At 41.6% G+C, this 18,786-nt stretch overlaps 1 protein-coding gene across 4 annotated transcripts in view; it reads left to right on the forward strand.

Annotated features, from left to right (window-relative positions):
- The first annotated feature begins 1,688 nt into the window (after window positions 1-1,688).
- The window catches only part of qkia (QKI, KH domain containing, RNA binding a), an 86,842-nt gene continuing 69,744 nt past the window's right edge, over window positions 1,689-18,786 (forward strand). For all 4 annotated transcript variants that reach the window (XM_032501071.1, XM_032501073.1, XM_032501072.1 and 1 more), the window contains exon 1: window positions 1,689-2,135. In XM_032501071.1, coding sequence (XP_032356962.1) covers window positions 1,991-2,135 — 145 coding nt within the window. In that variant the 5' untranslated portion in view covers window positions 1,689-1,990. The remainder of the gene's footprint in view (window positions 2,136-18,786) is intronic.

Consider the following 18,786-nt stretch of genomic DNA (forward strand, 5'->3'; position numbering starts at 1 on the left):
ATAATTATAGCTGTATATACTGTAGCGAAGGAGCAGGATCCAGGTTGTTAAGGCAACAGTATCTGTCTTCCTGCTTTGATGTGCTGCACTGCCAAATACTGTTATCTGGGCCCAGAGGAGTGATGGCAAATATTTTTGTGGGGATACATGTGTGTTTTTGTGTGTGTGAGCAAGTTTACTATTAGAGTATATTGTAAGTGTGTTGCACATGTATCTTGGGTTAATTATACTGAGACACAATTTCAGTCTAATTAAACTTGTCCCAAGACATAACCAGATCTAGTTTTCTTTGATCCGTTTATTGGACAGGCTGCGCTAATACTTGGAGCTTAGACTTAATTTACTATTCTCTATACTAACACAGTGGCAAACAAACTGCTGCCAGAAGGTCATAGTGCAGCTGTTTGAGCATTCATTCCCCCAGCATGGGGACTACTTTTACAAAGACATGAGTGGGTGAGCAGTAAGCGGACAAATTGAATGATGGCCAAGATCAGGGCTCAGATTTAGCTGGGCCCCTCTCAGCTAACAGCTGTTAAAATCAAAACAGACCAGTTGTGGTTTATTTTTCCACTAGGCAGGATGCGAGGAACCGGAGGTAGCTGGTTTGTGTGTGTTGCATTGATCAGGGATGTTAATCTTCGGAGAATATGGAGAGAGGTCCTCCCAAGGACAGGACAATGAAAAGGCCCTATTGATTACTGGAATGTTGATCAATCCGTCCCAAGACAGATTACAAGATGTACAAGTCTCGCGTAACCAAAGGCATCTTTTAGAAAACGGACTGCACAGGTTGATGATATTTTTCATATTCCGGCAACCTAAAGGGAAGCCTACACATTAAATCCATAATCGGCCTGATTCATAGGTTGGTCTTGGCAAGAATACTACCTCTTTCACTCTCTCTCTCTCTCTCTCTCTCTCTCTCTCTCTCTCTCTCTCTCTCTCTCTCACTCTCACTCACTCACACACACACACACACACTATGTTGCTAAACCATATCATTAAACTGGACCTTGCAACATTTGACAAATTGGGCTGCAGTACTTTCATGTAGTAGTCACTGGAATGTTGTTTTCACACTGGATTGGCATGAAAATGTGCTGATGATCTTGTGTAACATAGAGGAGGGAAAAAGTGAAGCAACAAAAATAAAAGTTGAAACTGGCAAAAAAGTTAGGTGTTGAAGGAGCTGACTATTTATTTTTTTTGAAAAATGAATAAACAAAAGAGCTGAGCTACAAAGAGAAAATTATTATTCCAAATAAATAAATATAAAAGTAAGACGACACCTAATTTAAATTGCTTTGACTTTGCTATCTAAAACAAAGAAAGATAGAATATAAAACCTCAGCTGATTCACAGGCACTGCTTTTGGTGTTATGAGAACACTGATGACAGTTCCATACTATCAAGGCCTAGAAAGATGATTGAGTCTGACATTTTTTAACTGATATAATTCTGCTATTTGTTAGGAAATGAGAAATAAATATAAATGTGTGATACCGGTATTCTATGTTGACAACTTCAGGGGCATTTTGTGCATTCCTGCGCACTGCTCTTTCCACCAACCACCACGCACCGCCCTCCTGGCACGGATCTGAGCGCTCATTGGTTCTTCCATTAGTCCCCTGAAAACCCCGCTGGCCAATAGTCGTTGAGGAGGACGGAGCCTTTCCGGTGGAGCAGCTCTCGCGCCTACAGTGGTGGAATCGAACGTCCCCGAGCGCACACGGCGTAGAGAGAAGAGTACGGCGCACGAGACTCTGGAAGGAAGATAACGGTTTATTTTTTGCCCCCGCTCCACTCAAACAACAAGAACAAACCAAACCTGATTTTTTTAGGGGGGGTTAGAGAGTCTTCTCATAACAAGGAGGAGGGAAGGATTGGACTCGCAAGTTTTTTTTGTTTTTTTTTTCGTTTTTCCTTCCTTTTCCTAAAAGAGGATTCTGTGTTTCACGGTGGTTTGTTCTTCGTTCTCGCCGCAAAGATGATGGTCGGAGAGGTCGAAGTGAAGGAGCGACCGAGGCCGAGTCCCGACTATTTAATGCAATTATTAAACGAGAAGAAGCTCATGACCAGTTTGCCAAATCTCTGCGGTATCTTCACACACCTGGAGAGGCTTCTTGATGAAGGTAAGTGCCCGTCTGGAGCGATGTTAGAGACGCAGGGGAGGAGGGGAAGCGTGACCACGGCGCAGTCCGGTGTCGGCAAGGCTTCGCTGGGCGTCCCTGCTGCATAACGTTAGTGAGACCCGTACGCACACTGGCAGCGGGGTACACCGATTTTGCTGACCGTGGCAGGCACAATAACACTTAGCTACAACTTCCCCGAGTAATACCTCGCATACTAAACAGGGAACCCAGTAACGTTAGTATTCAGTGTGACTGTTTTACCATAGACAACAGTCAGATGTGGATTTGAGAGTTGTGTTGCCACCTTAGGCTTCCACGGAGTTTGTTTCTGCACTCTTGACTTTGTGGCGACAAGACGAAAACTTTCTCCCACGCACTTACAAAAAAAACGAACTAACGTTACCTATCACTGTCAATGTATTAACAAAAACTGACCACATAGATATTCTGAACATTTCTCTATGTTTATCAAGTGTGCAACGTTAACGATATCCCAATTCATTTAGACGGGGCCTGATTCCACATGTTCCACAGCAATTTAGCTTAGGTTAGCCACATTGTAAGCTAGCGTGCCTGGGCGTCTGCATTCCATTGAACTCTTCAGAAACCATAACGGTTGCGTTAACTTAGCTAACGTTACGTTTTTAAATAAAGACTTAACCAATCATTACAGCGATCCAGACACATTTCAAGAAGCGTTTCACAAGTTGTCTTTCGCTTTCTTTGTTTTTGCTTAGAGCAGTCTGTTAGTTATCGCCCAGCGTCCGAGTTTAAAAGCACGGAGGAATGTGTCTGCTTGTTGCCCAAACAATGGCCAGTGAGTTGTTTCTGGGAGGGGGAGTGATGAAGATTATTTCAACCGTCTAACTTTTTCATTATCACGGAGTACAGTTTTGTTTAGCTAAATTCATAGCTACTACAACATTTGTGTTAAACCGAGGGTATGCGTCCCTCGATTATATTTCCTTCCCTTGCTGCAGTAGTCGTCGTGTTTTTTTTGTTTTTTTTTTGCCAGTCAAGCGTACCCTACCAAAATTGCGTCGCCTTTTGTCGGCGGCGCCGTCCAGACGGGATTCGTCTGTCTACGTGCATTTTCTACGCTTTGTCACATGCAGTTTTGCTGATGGACTAGGCTTATTCGTCGTTTGGTGTTTATAGTATCACTACCATAAGCTGGTTTAAGCGGAAGGTTGGACCTATGCTTTATGTAACTGAGCTGGGGACACTAGAGAGCGCCACAGCCCCCTAGCAGACTGTCCCCGTGTTGTGTGTAGTGTCGGACTGGACAACAAGACACTTTTTAATCATAATAGGCATTCACTACTTTACGAGATAAACGAGTGATTTCTTCATAGACACTATATGATAGAACAACATTGCATACCTCATAGTTTCTGTTGCATGTCTGGAGGAGTAGGCTCTAGTATGCAGTTGCTAAACCGGTCTGCAAAGATTTTTTTGCTTCCTTGATGGGTGATAAACAACACTTAAAGGCGTAGAGTGGACTGTTACCGCCATATCTCACTACTGCAACAAATAATGCAATACATTTGTGTAACACTAAATAAAACACCCCTACTCAAATTAATTTTAAATCTTAGTTTTGATTGAATGCAAAAGATAGAACAAGGTCCCTCAAATCTGCCTATCGAATCGACATGTATGAGTTTCTAGAAATATTATAGTGCTTTTCATCTGGAAAAATTGGTACTTCAGTTTCAGGTTGAGTTTAAAGCCTGCAGGAAAAAACAAGAGTGAGAGATTTCCTGGGGTATGATGGTATCAGGTTCCCCCACATTTTTACAACCATATTTTCTTACTGAGAGAGCAAAGTTTGATTACAGTCCACACCCCATAAATGCCGTACAAAAGCGCATTAGAGATTCTGAATTCTGACAGAGCCACTTTCTTATGGACTCAGTTAGGAATGATGGGAGATTCAGGAAGCAGACTAGTTTTCTTTTTAATCCCTGCTCCCCTTTGCCATGTCCCAGTCCCCATAGTTAAAAAAAATAATTGTCTGAACAGTAAAGAAATGGGATCATGCACACAGTTTATACCTCTCATTTACTTTTAACAACTAAGCCGTAGTGCTGCCGGCATGCTGTGTGAGCTTACCCACTGAATGCAAGAAACAGGGTTTTAGCTTCGGTGCGGTCAGCAGTGATAAAACAAAAATCTCTATCATTTTTTCTTACTAAACTTTACTTTTTTTTTAGCTAACTAACAAACAAATCTAGTTTCCAAAGCTGAGTGACCAAAAGTGCGAAGAAAGGGGTTTGTGTTTTGTAAACTGGGGAAAACTCAATTTAGTCCTTTCACATTGCAAATGTGAAAAGTTTTTTTTCTCTGTGACTTTCTAAATCCTCTGGTAGCGTTTCTAACACAGTTGAGGTATTTTGTACTAGACATATGATCACATTTCTTTGCGTTTTGTCTGTGTCACCTAGAAATATTTAAGTATTTCATATACTATAATATTTTGGTATCAATATTTCATAATTCGGACCACAGATGGAAATTAGCTGTATTGCTAACTCTGGTACAGGGCTTGAACTTGGCATGGTCTCTGACAAATAAACTAATAATACAAACCACCAAAGCGGTGCGCTAACTGTCGGACTAAAGGGCAGAGTAGGAATACACTATACCCTGTAGAGATGATGTGTGCTTAATGTAGCGGAGGCAGTAAGTGCTTGTAAGACATTTAACATGTATAGGCACACTGCAAATACTGCTGTATTAATTATGACCAGTGGGGAGCTCAGATTTATGTTTTGCTTTCAAAAATAAAGTAATAGTCATTGAGCTTACGTCAAATAAAATGGTGGAACTGGTTCTTTTATTAAAATAAAAACTTTTTCAACACGCAGTTTGATGTCTTGGGCCATATGATTTTGATTTAGAGGAAGTGTTTTGTGAGGGGTTTATAAATCAATCCTGTAATGTTGGATTAGACACATCTGTGCAGTGTTCGGCAGATAAACGTTCCATCCACTGGTGTTTTGAGAAATCACGGCTGGGAATCTTGCGACTATAAAACCCCACAAGTCTGCTTTCTCCACGCGTTTCCACAGCACCAGCCCAAACTTTACTCAGCTGCCAATAAATTGCGTGTGTAAGCCACCTCAAAGCAGAGGACAACTGTCTAGTTCCTGTTAGGGGCGGTTTGGTTTGCTTTCCCCTTTGAACGAGGCTGAAACTCTGATGCAATATTTGGGGCCAGCCTCGTCCCGCTTGCTGATCCTGTACTGGTGAAAACTGACCCCACCCAGGGTAAAATCAGTCTGTGCAATTTATTTGTTTATTTGTCTAAAAAAGAAGAAATCATTGCTTAAAGTGAGATCCCTTCCCTTTTGTGTTTCACTATGTAGCCTATTTTGACAGATTATTGCAATTCCAATTGTTTTCTAACAGTAGTTTTGAGGTTAATATTTGTGCGATAACATTTTTTTATGATAAGTGAAGCATGTTTTGTGGTCTTTGCCAACAGTAAAAATAAACCTCACACTAGGCTGCAACTTTAAGCCAGACAGGATAGACTCCAGAAGGGAATCTTCAACTTGTGGTATTGTGGTGTGAATTACATTTGATCTGAAAAGTTTTTTAGTTAGGTGTGTGTGTGGGGGTGGGTGGTTTTCCTCATCAGTGTGTTGCAGGAGACATCTCAGTCAGTTTTGGGTTATTGAAAGCGGTTGTCTTCTCAAAGCGACAAGGAAAGAGAACATGCAACATTAAAAAGCAATTTATTCTCAAGCAGAGGTAGAAACCTAACCAGTCGGTGTCCTAATCTGTCAACAAGGCATCAGCCGTCTTGTCTCCTGAGGGAGAACGTCTTTTTTTTGTTATGGTAAAAAAATTTCAATGCCTGAACTTCTCATTTGTCTAGTACTCTTTCATAGGTTTAATAGGCTCAAATGTGATTGAACATTTTAAATGCCCTCCTAATGTCAGACTTTAGTCTTCAAACTCAAAAACCCTTCAAATTCTTTCCCAAATTGTCCATCTCTCAAGGGTATACCCTTACAACAGCTGCTTATGTCTCCCTCGCCCACCCTTCGTTTTGTGAATGTCTACACAGCTGTTTCCATGGCTGAAGAAAGCTGACACCACCCTTGTGTGTGACGACTGCTCCCACCCTGCTTTAGTGGCGTGACTGCATGGACGCCTCTGTAACGTTCCCAGTATGTGTGTAGTCACACAAGGTCACTGTGGCCGATTGACAGGCCCCTTTTGAAATCCCCTTGCGTTGCAGTTGTTCATCTCCCTGAGGTGGCACCTGCTATGGTGTTTTTTATTTCTCTTTATGATCTGCCAGCCAACAAGCAGCTTCAAACTGCGATATTTTCTCTTAGCAGGAAGAGACAGCCCATAAAACATCTAGAGATGTAGCCTAAAAGTGAAGTGTAGGCAATGTTGTAACAGACCATAGGAGAAGGGAGGCATTTTATTTAGTTGAGTGTTTCAATGGGGAACCAAAAAGTTGAATAATAGTAATTTATAAATATAATTTATATGTATTCTTACCTTTTCTTACAGGCTCATTCTTGAGCTTTGTTCCTGTAATAGATTAAATGGTCCGTTGTTCAATCGCAGGCTGTGTGGCGGAGCAACATGGTGCACTGTACCATTTTTTTCACGGCTACAGCACCCCCTTTGCATATACAGTTTTGTGTCTGCTTGTTTGTCTCTGTGTGCCGGGATTTAACAGGACCTTCCCTGGAGAACTGTCAGCATTTGGAGGACAAACTGTCTGCTGTCCACTGTGGTGCTTGTGTAGGGAATTGGTCCTTTGGGAACAGCTGTTTAGAGAACAGATTTTGATAAATGGGAGAATACTTGGAGTCTGTGATGGGTTTTCTACCTGATGTCCCATATCTATGTCAATCTGTCTTGTTCTCCCCCTTTTTTGTCTGTGTCTGTCTGTTGCAGCACTGTTTCCTCCCACTGTAGATTGACCCTTGGCATTTCACTGCACAGGGCTAGACCTCCACTAACCCCTGACATGCAATCAATTTAGCAGCTAACAAGACTGAGTACCGCTTGCAAAATAAGATACAGATTAGAGCCGTGAGAGTGCAGACAAAGAGAGAAATGGGGTTCTTAGGCCAGGACTGTTGTTTCAAGCAGAAACCTGTCATATCACCGCACCCCTAACCCTTTTCTTCTCCCCATATTCTCGCCCAAAGCACCACTTAAGCTGGAATTTAATTAGCCGAGAGCTGTTCTGTGAGCTGGTTTACTGAGCCGTCGCCACCATTGAGAAAGCAGAATTGGAGGCTTTGTGCTGTCTTTCTCCGTCTGCCTCTCTTTTGCACTCAGTGTGGTCCCTCTTTCTCAGTCTCTCCTCCCTGGTAATAAATTAGGTGGTGGCATAAGTTTGACAGGGTGAGGTATAAGGGTTGTGGCAGGACCCCGCGTTTCCTTGCCTCTTCCTTCTGACGTGATTCTGCTTAGCAGCCCTCTTAACCAGAAGCCCCACCGCAGTGCCTGTGTGAGCTTCAGTCCTTGTTCTAGCAACCCTAGACCCATCTTGCTCCCTTGGCCCTACTCCAGCCCCAGCAATGCCACCCCACAGCGGGTGCTGTATGATAAAGTCATCCAACAACAGCTCTGGGCTCTTATCTTAGGCCTCAATCCTGTGTGTGCTGGGGCCTCCTTATCAGTGCTGCCTCTGCCTGGCCTTCTGTCTCCATACCCTACCCTGACTGCCTGGCTGACTATCTGGCTTGCTGTCGCCAAAACTAAGTGTCTTCCCTTCTATTACTGCCGGCTGTTATCCAACACATTGCTTGAGGCAGTTTATCTCTTTCTTTTTTTATTCCTCAAGCCTTAAAGCAGAGCAATCACATTAAAATGAATAGTGAATAAGGTTAATTAGATGCACAGTGTGTGTCTGTGTGTCTGTCTGTGTGTCTGTGTGTACTAGATGAGGCTGAGCAGTGTTAAAGAGGAAGAATAGGGGATGTTGTAAGAATTATGTCACACATCTGCTTCCTGACACAGACCTGTTCATTACATTGGGTTGTTTATTCCCTTTTCTGAAGCCATGGCTCCTCCCATTGCCCTTGACCCACGTTATGTCAGCTTTTTACCATTTGTTTCTTGTTGAAAAACATCTACGGGAAGTAACGCCCATTTGCGACAGCAATGGACTATGGAGAAGGCAAGTCAATGGTTTGTTTTCTCTTCAGACAAACATGAAGAAGGTGGGGTGTGGGGCTGTTTTTTGACTGGTGATAAGAGAAGCTTGCTCTTTTTGTGTCCTCTCCAACGGAGGTGGGTCACTCTCTCAGCTTTGTTTTGATTAATTTAGATTACATCATGAATTATAGCTCTCGTCCCTCCTCCACACATTTGTGTGGATCCGCAGCAAACCCGTTTCTCAGTAACGAGAACTATGGGCTCCACCCTGCTACAGTCTTAGTGTTTTTAAAGAACTCTCCCACCCCCTAACCCATAGTACTCCCCCTTATTGCCTTGCGCTTTCTCTTTCTGAACTGTCACAATAGACATAGTGTCTATCAGTTAGGTTTTTTCAGGAATCATACCAGCAGCATTTGTCACTGTTTCCGGTTTCCTTCCCCATTTTTATTATAGAAAAAGGATCTGAATGCTCACTCTGTTCCTCTCTGACTCGCCTATCCCGCTGCATTCATTTTCTCTCTCCTTCCAGAGGAGGAATGGCAAGTGAGTGTTGGCAGCCAGCTCAGGAATTTTACCGGGAGCACAGTCAGAGCATTTAACCTCAAGCCTGGTATTTGTTTTCCCCACACACTCTCTTATAGTGTGTTTTAGCTTAGCTTAATGTGAATACCATCCACTGTAAGGCACAGAAATGTCTAATTTGCTTTAAATATCTACAAATGTTAAATGTATATTTTGTTTTTAAGTTGATAGTTTTTGCTTCATGGCTGGACAAAGCAAGCTCCATTTCACTTGTTTGAAACAAGTCCCGTAATGCTTTCCTAAACCGTCTAATTTTGTGACACACTCACTCCCATCTCACTGACTGTTTATATTCAGTGTCCAAAATAACTTTTTGGCTCATCGAGCAAGTTGGCAAGTAGATGAAAAAATCCACCGTCCAAGCATATTTTCTACCGCCCAAAATATTAATGAATAATAATATTAAATTTTAGGTGTTTTACAACTAAATAGGCTATACAATCTATATCTTAACTTATAATTAACTTTTTAGTCCTAGCTTTGAACCAGCACGTTGCGGTTTAAGCTCCTCTTTTTGCTACATGACTCATGAAACTACATTGATGAGGACTGGCAAGTTAAATTGGCCGTCCGAGAGTATACCAGGAAGACAGCCTGCAGGTGAGGTGCTGGACACCAGCTCGGACATACGCGCCACGGGCCGCTAGACTTGTCGGTCCTGCAAGTTGTTTCAGAAAAGTGTGTCCGACAATGGACAGAACATCAACACCGGTACAAGCCTACAGCTCTACGCAGACACGGAGTGTGTCAGAGCCGAACGGACGAGTGAATTGAGACTTTGTTTCCTACTTATCGGTCAAGGGTTAGCAATCAGTTAACATTTTGTTTCATTGTGCTTTCTTTTAGAAGGCTGGCTGTCAAGAATTGCCACAAACTAGCTTATTAGTTAGCCTGAGGTAAAGATGTGTAAACAGAAGTAATGTGGTAGCTGGCGTCTGGTGTATGCACCAGTGTTTGTGTGTGCGCGTGTGTTGGCCTGCCGCTGTGAAGCTCCGACGTGCTGACGGCAGAGAAACATAAGGAAGTATCTGCACCTTCACCAAAATGAAGACTGAAAAACAGAACTATTTTGGTACAAACATTTAATCACCATGAGGCGTATAGCCCTCTGAGATTTACCACCAAATGGAAATGTAACGGCATTTGGCGACTGGCTGGTGTTAATTTAGGACCTGTTTTTTAATTTAAAGAGCCAAATAAAAATGCAAAACATTGGTCCAGATGACAACATACAGAAAATTACACTACATACACTGAAGAAGCCACAGTGCACCTTTTCCACAATCCTTCCTTGCAATCAATGTTTCACTCTAAAACAAAGAGGAAATACAGGAAGGTGGGAGACACAACACAAACGCAAGAACTATGCCAATTTAGGATCCTGTTTATATGTGCAACATTTCACACTCATCCTCATCTAAACTCTCTAGTCCAAGAGGCTCGCTAGCCCCATCCTCCCCCCAGTTAAAACACCCCAGTGGATCAGCCTGCTTGTGGTTTGCAGCCTTTGTCTTGGTTTCTCACTAGTTGCAGGCTGGCCGATAAATCAAAGATGAATAATTTACCTGTCCCCCAGCAGCCCGTGTTGTTTCTGTGAGGTTTGTCAAAAGCAGGCGGTGCTGCCATAACCTTCCCTTAGGGCCTCAGAAAGTGAGGTGGCAAGAGGTAGTAGCGTTTTACCATCAGATATGAAGCAGTGGGAACTCCAGTCTTAACCAGTCTCATCTGCTTCTGACTCACAACAGCTTCAACACGTTATTTAGCCCTTACATGTTAGAATCCATGTCATACCATTCAGAGTACTCCTGTTGTTCTTTCGATATCGTGCCAAACATGAAGTCCACTGCCATTTCTCAGTTAAACTATGAATAAAAAGCGTGTATGTGTGCGTGTGTGTGTGTGGATATTTAAAACTTTAACAAAAAAAACTGAAAAATTGGGCGTGCAAAATTATTGTGCGGTTACAGCTGTAAGTCCCTTGGGGGTTAGGGTTGGGGTATGTCTATCAGTTTTGCACATCGAGAGACTGAAATTTTTGCCCATTCCTCCTTGCAACACAGCTCAGGCTCAGTGAGGTTGGATGGAGAGCGTTTGTGAAGAGCAGTTTTCAGTTCTTTCCACAGATTCGATTGGATTCAGGTCTGGACTTTGACTTGGCCATTCTAACACCTGGATATGTTTATTTGTGAACCATTCCATTGTAGATTTTGCTGTATGTTTGGGATCATTGTCTTGTTGGAAGACAAATCTCCGTCCCAGTCTCAGGTCTTTTGCAGAGTCCAACAGGTTTTCTTCCAGAATGGTCCTTTATTTGCCTCCATCCATCTTCCCATCAATATTAACCATCTTCCCTGTCCCTGCTGAAGAAAAGCAGGCCCAAACCATGATGCTGCCACCACCTCCACCATGTTTGACAGTGGGGATGGTGTGTTCAGGGTGATGAGCTGTGTAGCTTTGCAAAAATAATGTTTTGCCAAAAAGTTCAATTTTGGTTTCATCTGACCAGAGCACCTTCTTCCACATGTTTGGTGTGTCTCCCAGGTGGCTTGTGGCAAACTTTAAGCAAGACTTTTTATGGATATCTTTAAGAAATGGCTTTCTTCTTGCCACTCTTCCATGAAGGCCAGATTTTTGCAGTACGGCTGATTGTTGTCCTTTGGACAGAGTCTCCCACCTCAGCTGTAGTTCTCTGCAGTTCATCCAGAGTGATCATGGGCCTCGTGGCTGCATCTCTGATCAGTCTTCTCCTTAGATGAGCTGAAAGTTTAGAGGGACGGCCGGGTCTTTGTAGATTTGCAGTGGTCTGATACTCCTTCCATTTCAATATTATTGCTTGCACAGTGCTCCTTGGGATGTTCAAAGCTTGGGAAATCTTTTTGTATCCAAATCTGGTTTTAAACTTCACAACAGTATCTCGGACCTGCCTGTTGTGTTCCTTGGTCTTCACGATGCTTTCTGTGCTTTAAACCGACCTCTGAGACTATCACAGAGCAGGTGCATTTATACGAAGACTTGATTACACACAGGTGCATTCTATTTAACATCATTAGTCATTTAGGCCGACATTCGATCATTCAGAGATCCTCACTGAACTTCTGGAGAGAGTTTGCTGCCCTTAAAGTAAAGGGGCTGAATAATTTTGCACAGCCAATTTTTCAGTTTTTTATTTGTTAAAAACGTTTGAAATATCCAATAAATTTCGTTCCATTTCATGATTGTGTCCCACTTGTTGTTGATTCTTCACAAAAAATTACAGTTTTATATCTTTATGCTTGAAGCCTGAAATGTGGCAAAAGGTCAACGTTCAAGGGGGCCAAATACTTTTGTGTGTGTGGAATAGTATTTGGATGTTTGCCTTTTAAGCTAGTAGCATGCAGTGATTCCAACTCACAAAGGACGGTCTTATTTTAGTCTTTATTAGATATCAGACCCATGTATCGGTTTAATTCACCTTTTTAAGAAATAGCAACCATAAACTTCCTCAATGTTTGGAAAACAACACTCTTTACAAATTGTAAAGTCTATTTTGTAACATAAGATTGTGTGTGGTATGTGTAGAGTAGAAGAACAGCAGTAAGGGGAAGGAGAGCAGCCTCAAAGCAATCATGCTGCTAGGCAGTTTACTGTTTACAGTAAATTCTGTGTAAGTGTGCAAAATTTTAAATGTTTATGAAAGAGTTCATTCCTAACTGCAGTTATTCAAGTTCATGTTGTTTCTACCACCTGTGTCAGCCTACTCTCAATCGCCCATTTCAGTCCATAGAAGCTTGTGATTAGATGCCATTGCTTAACTCATCAAATCAGAGAGGGGTTTCAAGCAGAAAAGTATTGCTCAATTGGTTGATTGGGCTTTATGCTATTAATAGAATTTATGCTGATACCTGTAAGGAGTTTTCACAGATTTCACGATGCATGGGTCAATATATTACAATATATTTCAATACTGTTTGTAAGGCAATATATTAGGATTTTTTTTTTTTAAGTATAATTTTAGAAAAAGTAATATAAAAAAAATAAAAAAAGACATGATATTCATAAAAGTCAAATAAGTTTACTTTAGGTAAACCATTCAGTACAAAGAAAATCAAACTGCCAGTTTGGGATTGTGGTTTACAGGTTCTTATTGCGCTAATTTTTACATGCTAAAGTAGGCCAAAGTTCAGCCATAGCTACATTGTTAGCTTCTAGCAAAAAGTCAGGCACTGATAGGCAAGGACACTAGTGGTGCGTCTCAGCCTAGCCATCTAGCTGTAGGGGGTTTAAAAACAACATAAATGTGAACCACTGTCTTACATTAATATTTTTGAAAATTTAAAAAAAAAAAAAAAATTACAATATTGCCTTTTTGAAAATAGATTATTGCAAAATAAAATATCTCAATACTCAAGTGTCCATTTTTGCTTACATACTTTTTTCTAATATTCACATTTTTTATTTTATTTTTTTAATCCACTGCCCCCTTTACCTATCCAGCAATAATTCAGTTGCTTAAACCTCTTTGTCTCAATGACACAGTCACACATAGTGACTGTCTAGCCTAACTAGAACTACATGTGTTACACAGTTGTATTTTGCAGGGCTGTCTGCCTCGCAGACTTGTGCTGTAATGTAAAACATGATTTGCTTAGCATAATTTATGCCCATGTGCAACGCGTTCAACCCATACTGATTGTAGAAGCACATGAATGAAATCAGACTTGTACAACTGCAAGTGAAACTGTTTGTGACTGTTCAGTTTGTTTAGAGTTTGTTGCTGCTTTGTGCTGTTTGCAGTGAGGCTTAAGTCTGTCTGTCCTTATCAGTTCAATGGTTTAGAGGAGATTACTAAGCAGAAACAATGGGTGGTTTTGTATGATTAGACTTTAATTGGTCAAACAAAGAGCCTCTTTAGCACACTGTGTGACATAGGAAAGACGGCGTAAACTCAGGAAAGAATGCGCTGTAAATATGAAAGGGTTAGTGAGCATGAGTCTCATCCCTGCTCAGTTGATTGATTGTGTTCGCTGAAAGAGAAGAAGTAAAAAGGCGAGCAAGGCTGCGGAGAGCGATGGGAGGATGGTGAATGTGATAAAGAACAGTGGGGGGAGACAGAGGATTCCTGTGTGCTGTGAATGAGGTCATTTGGTTGGTTATGAGGAAGGTCACTGACCCCTCCCTCAGCTCCACACTTCACCCCTCTGTCACTCTCTTCCTCCCCCTCAGCTAATGATACACAATGGGTTTTTGTGCGTTAATGGGTCATTCCTACCAGTTTGCATAGAAGTGTGAACACAAGTGATGTTTGTAAAACAAGTCCAACACATTGCAATGCATTTTTATGTGTTGCAATCATCATTTGGTTGATTATCTTAGCTGTGTGCTGAATGTGTTGTTCTTTAAGCTGCATGAGTGATGTGGTTTTTGCAACCCAAGACCCAGCCTTCTATGCTGTTTCTCTCGCCGGCTTTGCTTTTTTTTTTTTTACATTGAACAGCGTAAAAAAAGCAAATAAACATAATGATGCCCCAGTGTCTGATTTTAGATAGCATGCCGGCATGCTGGCATGGAAGCAAAAGATGCAGGACATTTAATACAACAGCATTGGCGTCTAGTGTGTGCGTTGATTTGGCTCTGTTACTACCTCCACTACTGGCTTAATGGCGGAACAACTCAGCCCCCCCCCCTTCCGTATTTGTACCTTAGAAAAACAATGCGGAATAACTGGCTGTGTGAAAGGGGCATTGAAACATTTTTTGCGATTGACCCCGGCCATTACGCTAATTACTAGGGATTGAATTATGGGTCAAATCAATTATTAATTACTGATATGCTATAGCTAGCTTAATCCTGGTTAAATAGCTCACACAAAGTAAATGGACTACAATTGAAAAGTGGCATTGATTGTTACTAATGTGTGCAGAGACATTCTTGCCATTTTTGACAGGTTACAACACTCTTGATTGAGTTAAAAGAAGTTTGTATAGGGGGGTTTGTTTAAAATACATAAAAGTATAACCAGCTGGCACAACAAAACATTTTTTCTTTACCTTATAGATGCTGCACCAATACACTTTGGCCTTAACTTTCGCCTCAGTGTCATTACATAGGAATGGTGCTCATAAAAGACTGGCAAGGTATTGCTTTATTGTCGTCTTGGATAAGATTACAGCTGCTCCTGTTTGTCTGGTTTATGTATTTTCTTGCGGGACGTGCCAGGACACGCTCACTGACATGGAGTGATTTAATTCAAATTGCTAAACGTTTGAATTTTGGATTGGGCGTTTGTGATCACCTGCGTTGTGTGTGGGTAAATCAAATGATGAATTGTAAAACTTGATGGTCATTTAGAGATGGTTAAAGGCAGCTGGAGTTGGACGGTGTGTAGACACAGCAGGGGAGACAGGTGTGGGTATGAGCAAGGTGCCAAGGCACCAGCTGCTGTTGACACCTTTTAAGGTGAAGAATAGTCTGCCAGGAGATGGACTTGTCTCTTACTGTCCCCTCTAATCCTTCTCTCCCCTTCCCTGTTCCACCCTTCCTCTCCCCTACTGTGCTTTCTTGGAGAGTATTTGTCTGACATGAGTTAAGGCTGTTTGTGATGGGAGCTCTACCTGCAGCCTTATTTTTTTTATTGAGCGTCTGACACTTTCGATAAACAAAATCTTGGTTCTATCTCTGCTTCTCCCTCATCACCATGATGTATAAAATCTACTACTTTCTGTGTGCGCCCCAGTTTTACACATGTACACAGTTAGCTTTGCTTTCTCCCTCCTATCATTTTCTTTCTGTCTTAACAATGTACATGCACCCCCCCAATCTTTTTTTAAATATTGCATTCTATAGTTATCATACAATTTTCCACAAGAGAAAATCAGTATTAATTTTCCCAATGGAATGACGCAGTTTTTCTTGGCTTTCTTTTTACCTATTGATATTAGCAGAGTCACTCTACTGCTGCCCTTTGTGTTTTCCTTTCTCATCTCCTGTTTCCCCAGATTTTTTCTCATCTGCTCTCTTCTTCAGTTTTCTCTTTTGCAGCATGCCTCTCTACTCGTATGTGAGGCAAAAAGAAAAAATCTGCCTTGGGGCTACATTGCCTCTTTCATGTGAGGACCAGTGGTGACATTAAAGGCCTGCTGCGCATTCTGTCCGTTTGCATCAGTCTAGCTCTCACTTTCTGCGCTCGGGACCCTATTTAGTTTGAGAAAGATCAATGTTTAAAGACAGTTAAGTCAGCGACTCTTGGTCTTCTCCCCTCATGACACTCTGACCCAGTTGTTACAGCCCCTCCAATGTCTTTGTTTTTTAAATGCTCTAAATGGTACATTCAACATGACTTGGCAGGCAAAACAGATCATCTGAATAATCTCCAGGAGCAGACAACCAGACCAAACACAGCAGCTCCTCTGATGATCTGCAGAGAAAGGGAGTAGGTCATAGGCCTTTTCCGCCTCTTTTCATTTTCTGTCCTTTTTAAGACAAGCAATCTTAATATCTGGAAGTGCATCACACACCAAGAGAGTTTTCCAGCGTCTCTAAACAGTGCCTGGCCAGTTTGTCCTTCATAGACAATCAGTGCATAGCTGTTAATCTACAACTTCCAACACTTGCATCCAATCTATCCTTGTATTTCGGCCCAAAACAATGGAATTTCTGACAGAGGACCATGCATATCCATATAGATATTTAACACATTTTTTGTATGTCTAAATTGTATTTACAAGAGCAAGCTTCAGATCCTGGAAAATAGTATGCCAGGCTGTGAAGACTATGAAGAGAGATGGCACAAAGACACAACAGCTGTTTTGTGAGTCTGTGTGTTGTCACACCCAGAGACAGCAACTGAGTGGCTGTTTGACTTTTTTAGATGCTAGGTACACGCCCCATCCAGCCCTGTGCCTGGGGATAAGACAACAGCTGACCCAAACACATAAGTATACGTTGTGATGTTACCGGTTGGTCTTTCTGTGTTCACTAATTCTGCCCCTCCTAGGGCTTTTCTGTGTGTATACTTTAAGCAGAATGATATGTTTTTAGTGTCTTGGATTATTGAATCATAGCTCTGCTGCTACTTGGGAAAGTTAATGTGTAACATGTAGAATATTGTCCCTTTTGAATAAAGCCAGTTTCAGTAGGTTGATGTGGTGTTTTGAGTCACCACCTTGGTCTAATTCTGATCCAGGTAAAACCCTACTACTACAGGTTAGTGTTAAGTTTAAATGTTGCTCTTTGGACAGATGAGTCTGTGAAGGTCTGAAACCGAAAACGGGAGTGAATAATAATTGCTTATGAAAGTACTCAAAGTAGAGCCGAACGATATTGTGTTTTACCATCGACATCGCGATGCGCGCATGTGCGATTAGTCGCTTTGCAGGACGTTGCGATGTTGACGCGAATCCTTTTTGCTGCTTGATAGAAAAGTAAACTTTCACCATACTCCTTTTATATGATTTTATATGATTACCGTTCAACCCTTCCCCTTTGAGACAGGTAGCCATGTGGGCAACCTGTGTATGTGACGTTAGTCCGACAGGGTTTGTTATGGGAAGTGAGGGTCTCCGTGTGTAGAAAAGTACCGTAGGCAGCAGCTGCCGCTGACAGTAATGTACATAGTTTTTGATGGGTAGTCAGTGAAGCTACAATAGTCAGTGTTTTATGTAAATCAACTGATTACGTAATCACAACGTCTCCCAGCAATTTCCCCCCACAGAAAGCTGCTACCAGCCAGGCTAAAGCTTATATAGTTGGCCTAAAGAAACAAGGGGTCCGTCCGTCGCAACTAACGTTACAATTTGGAGCTGCGTTGCTGGAAAAGCAACACTAATCTACAACAGAAGTCTGTGTCTGATCTTACGTCCTTTTTTAATTTTTATCTTCTATGTAGATGCACTCTCCTACAAAATCACTGTGGTAGTCAAGAATAATTTATTTCCAAATACAGCTATTTGTCATCTTTTAAAAATTACTTTTTCTTTTTTCATATTGCAATATATATCGCAGAAAAAAATCTCGCCGTGTCAGTTTTTTTCCAATATCGTGCAGGCCTAACTCAAACGCACGCAGTCTCGGTTTTGTGGCATCAATGTTTTCTGTTGTAATCAAGTGATAATGTGAGAGGGAAAGGAATGTAGTTGTTCCTTGTTCTGTCACTCCCCACCTACCAAAACTTATTAAATAAAGAGATTTTTTTTTTCTTCAATCTGTTTGTTGACATGCTCAATGCTGAACTTCTGGCGGGCTCCTGCAACTCCCATCTGCTCCTCGGCAAAATTACTCCAGTCACAGTTGATGTAAAGATTTGCCAAAGGTTTACAGTTAAAATGCTGCCCCCGTCTTATCCTCCTTTTGTATTGCTGTTTGACAGTCTTTGACTGTGGTTATACAACAAGTTGATCCAACAGTCTGATTGGTCTAGACATTTAGAACGTGCTCAAATCAGCATGACAGCACACCCAGAGCCATTTGAGCAAACCAATCTCATTACTTAAAATATTACTCCGCCATTTTTGTGTCAACATTACAGATTTGAATTTAAAACATGTCAATTTCACGGACCTACAGGAGCTAAATGTGTCGATAGATTTTTTTTTTTTTTCTTTCCAGCAGATATCTGAGTTACAACACGATTAAGCTAGCAAAGCAGTTTTGTGTTTATATGTGCAGTATTAATTCAGTTAGGGAAATCCCACGATCTCTGCAAATTGCAATCCAAAGAATTTATTGGCAAGTAACTCAGACTTACAAGGAATTTTCCTTGGTGGTTGGTCCTTACATAAAATAACCTATTACACATTGATATGAAATAAACAACTGCAGAGGGAAAGAAACCGTTTTTGTGTCATGAAGTTTTGGTCCTGATGGACCGCAGCCTCCTGCCAGAAGGGAGAGGTTCAAACTGATTGCGTCCGGGGTGAGTGGGTTCGACTACAATCTGTTCTGCCCG

Source organism: Etheostoma spectabile, chromosome 20, assembly GCF_008692095.1.
Source record: "Etheostoma spectabile isolate EspeVRDwgs_2016 chromosome 20, UIUC_Espe_1.0, whole genome shotgun sequence".
In the NCBI taxonomy this organism is placed as follows: Eukaryota; Metazoa; Chordata; class Actinopteri; order Perciformes; family Percidae; genus Etheostoma; species Etheostoma spectabile.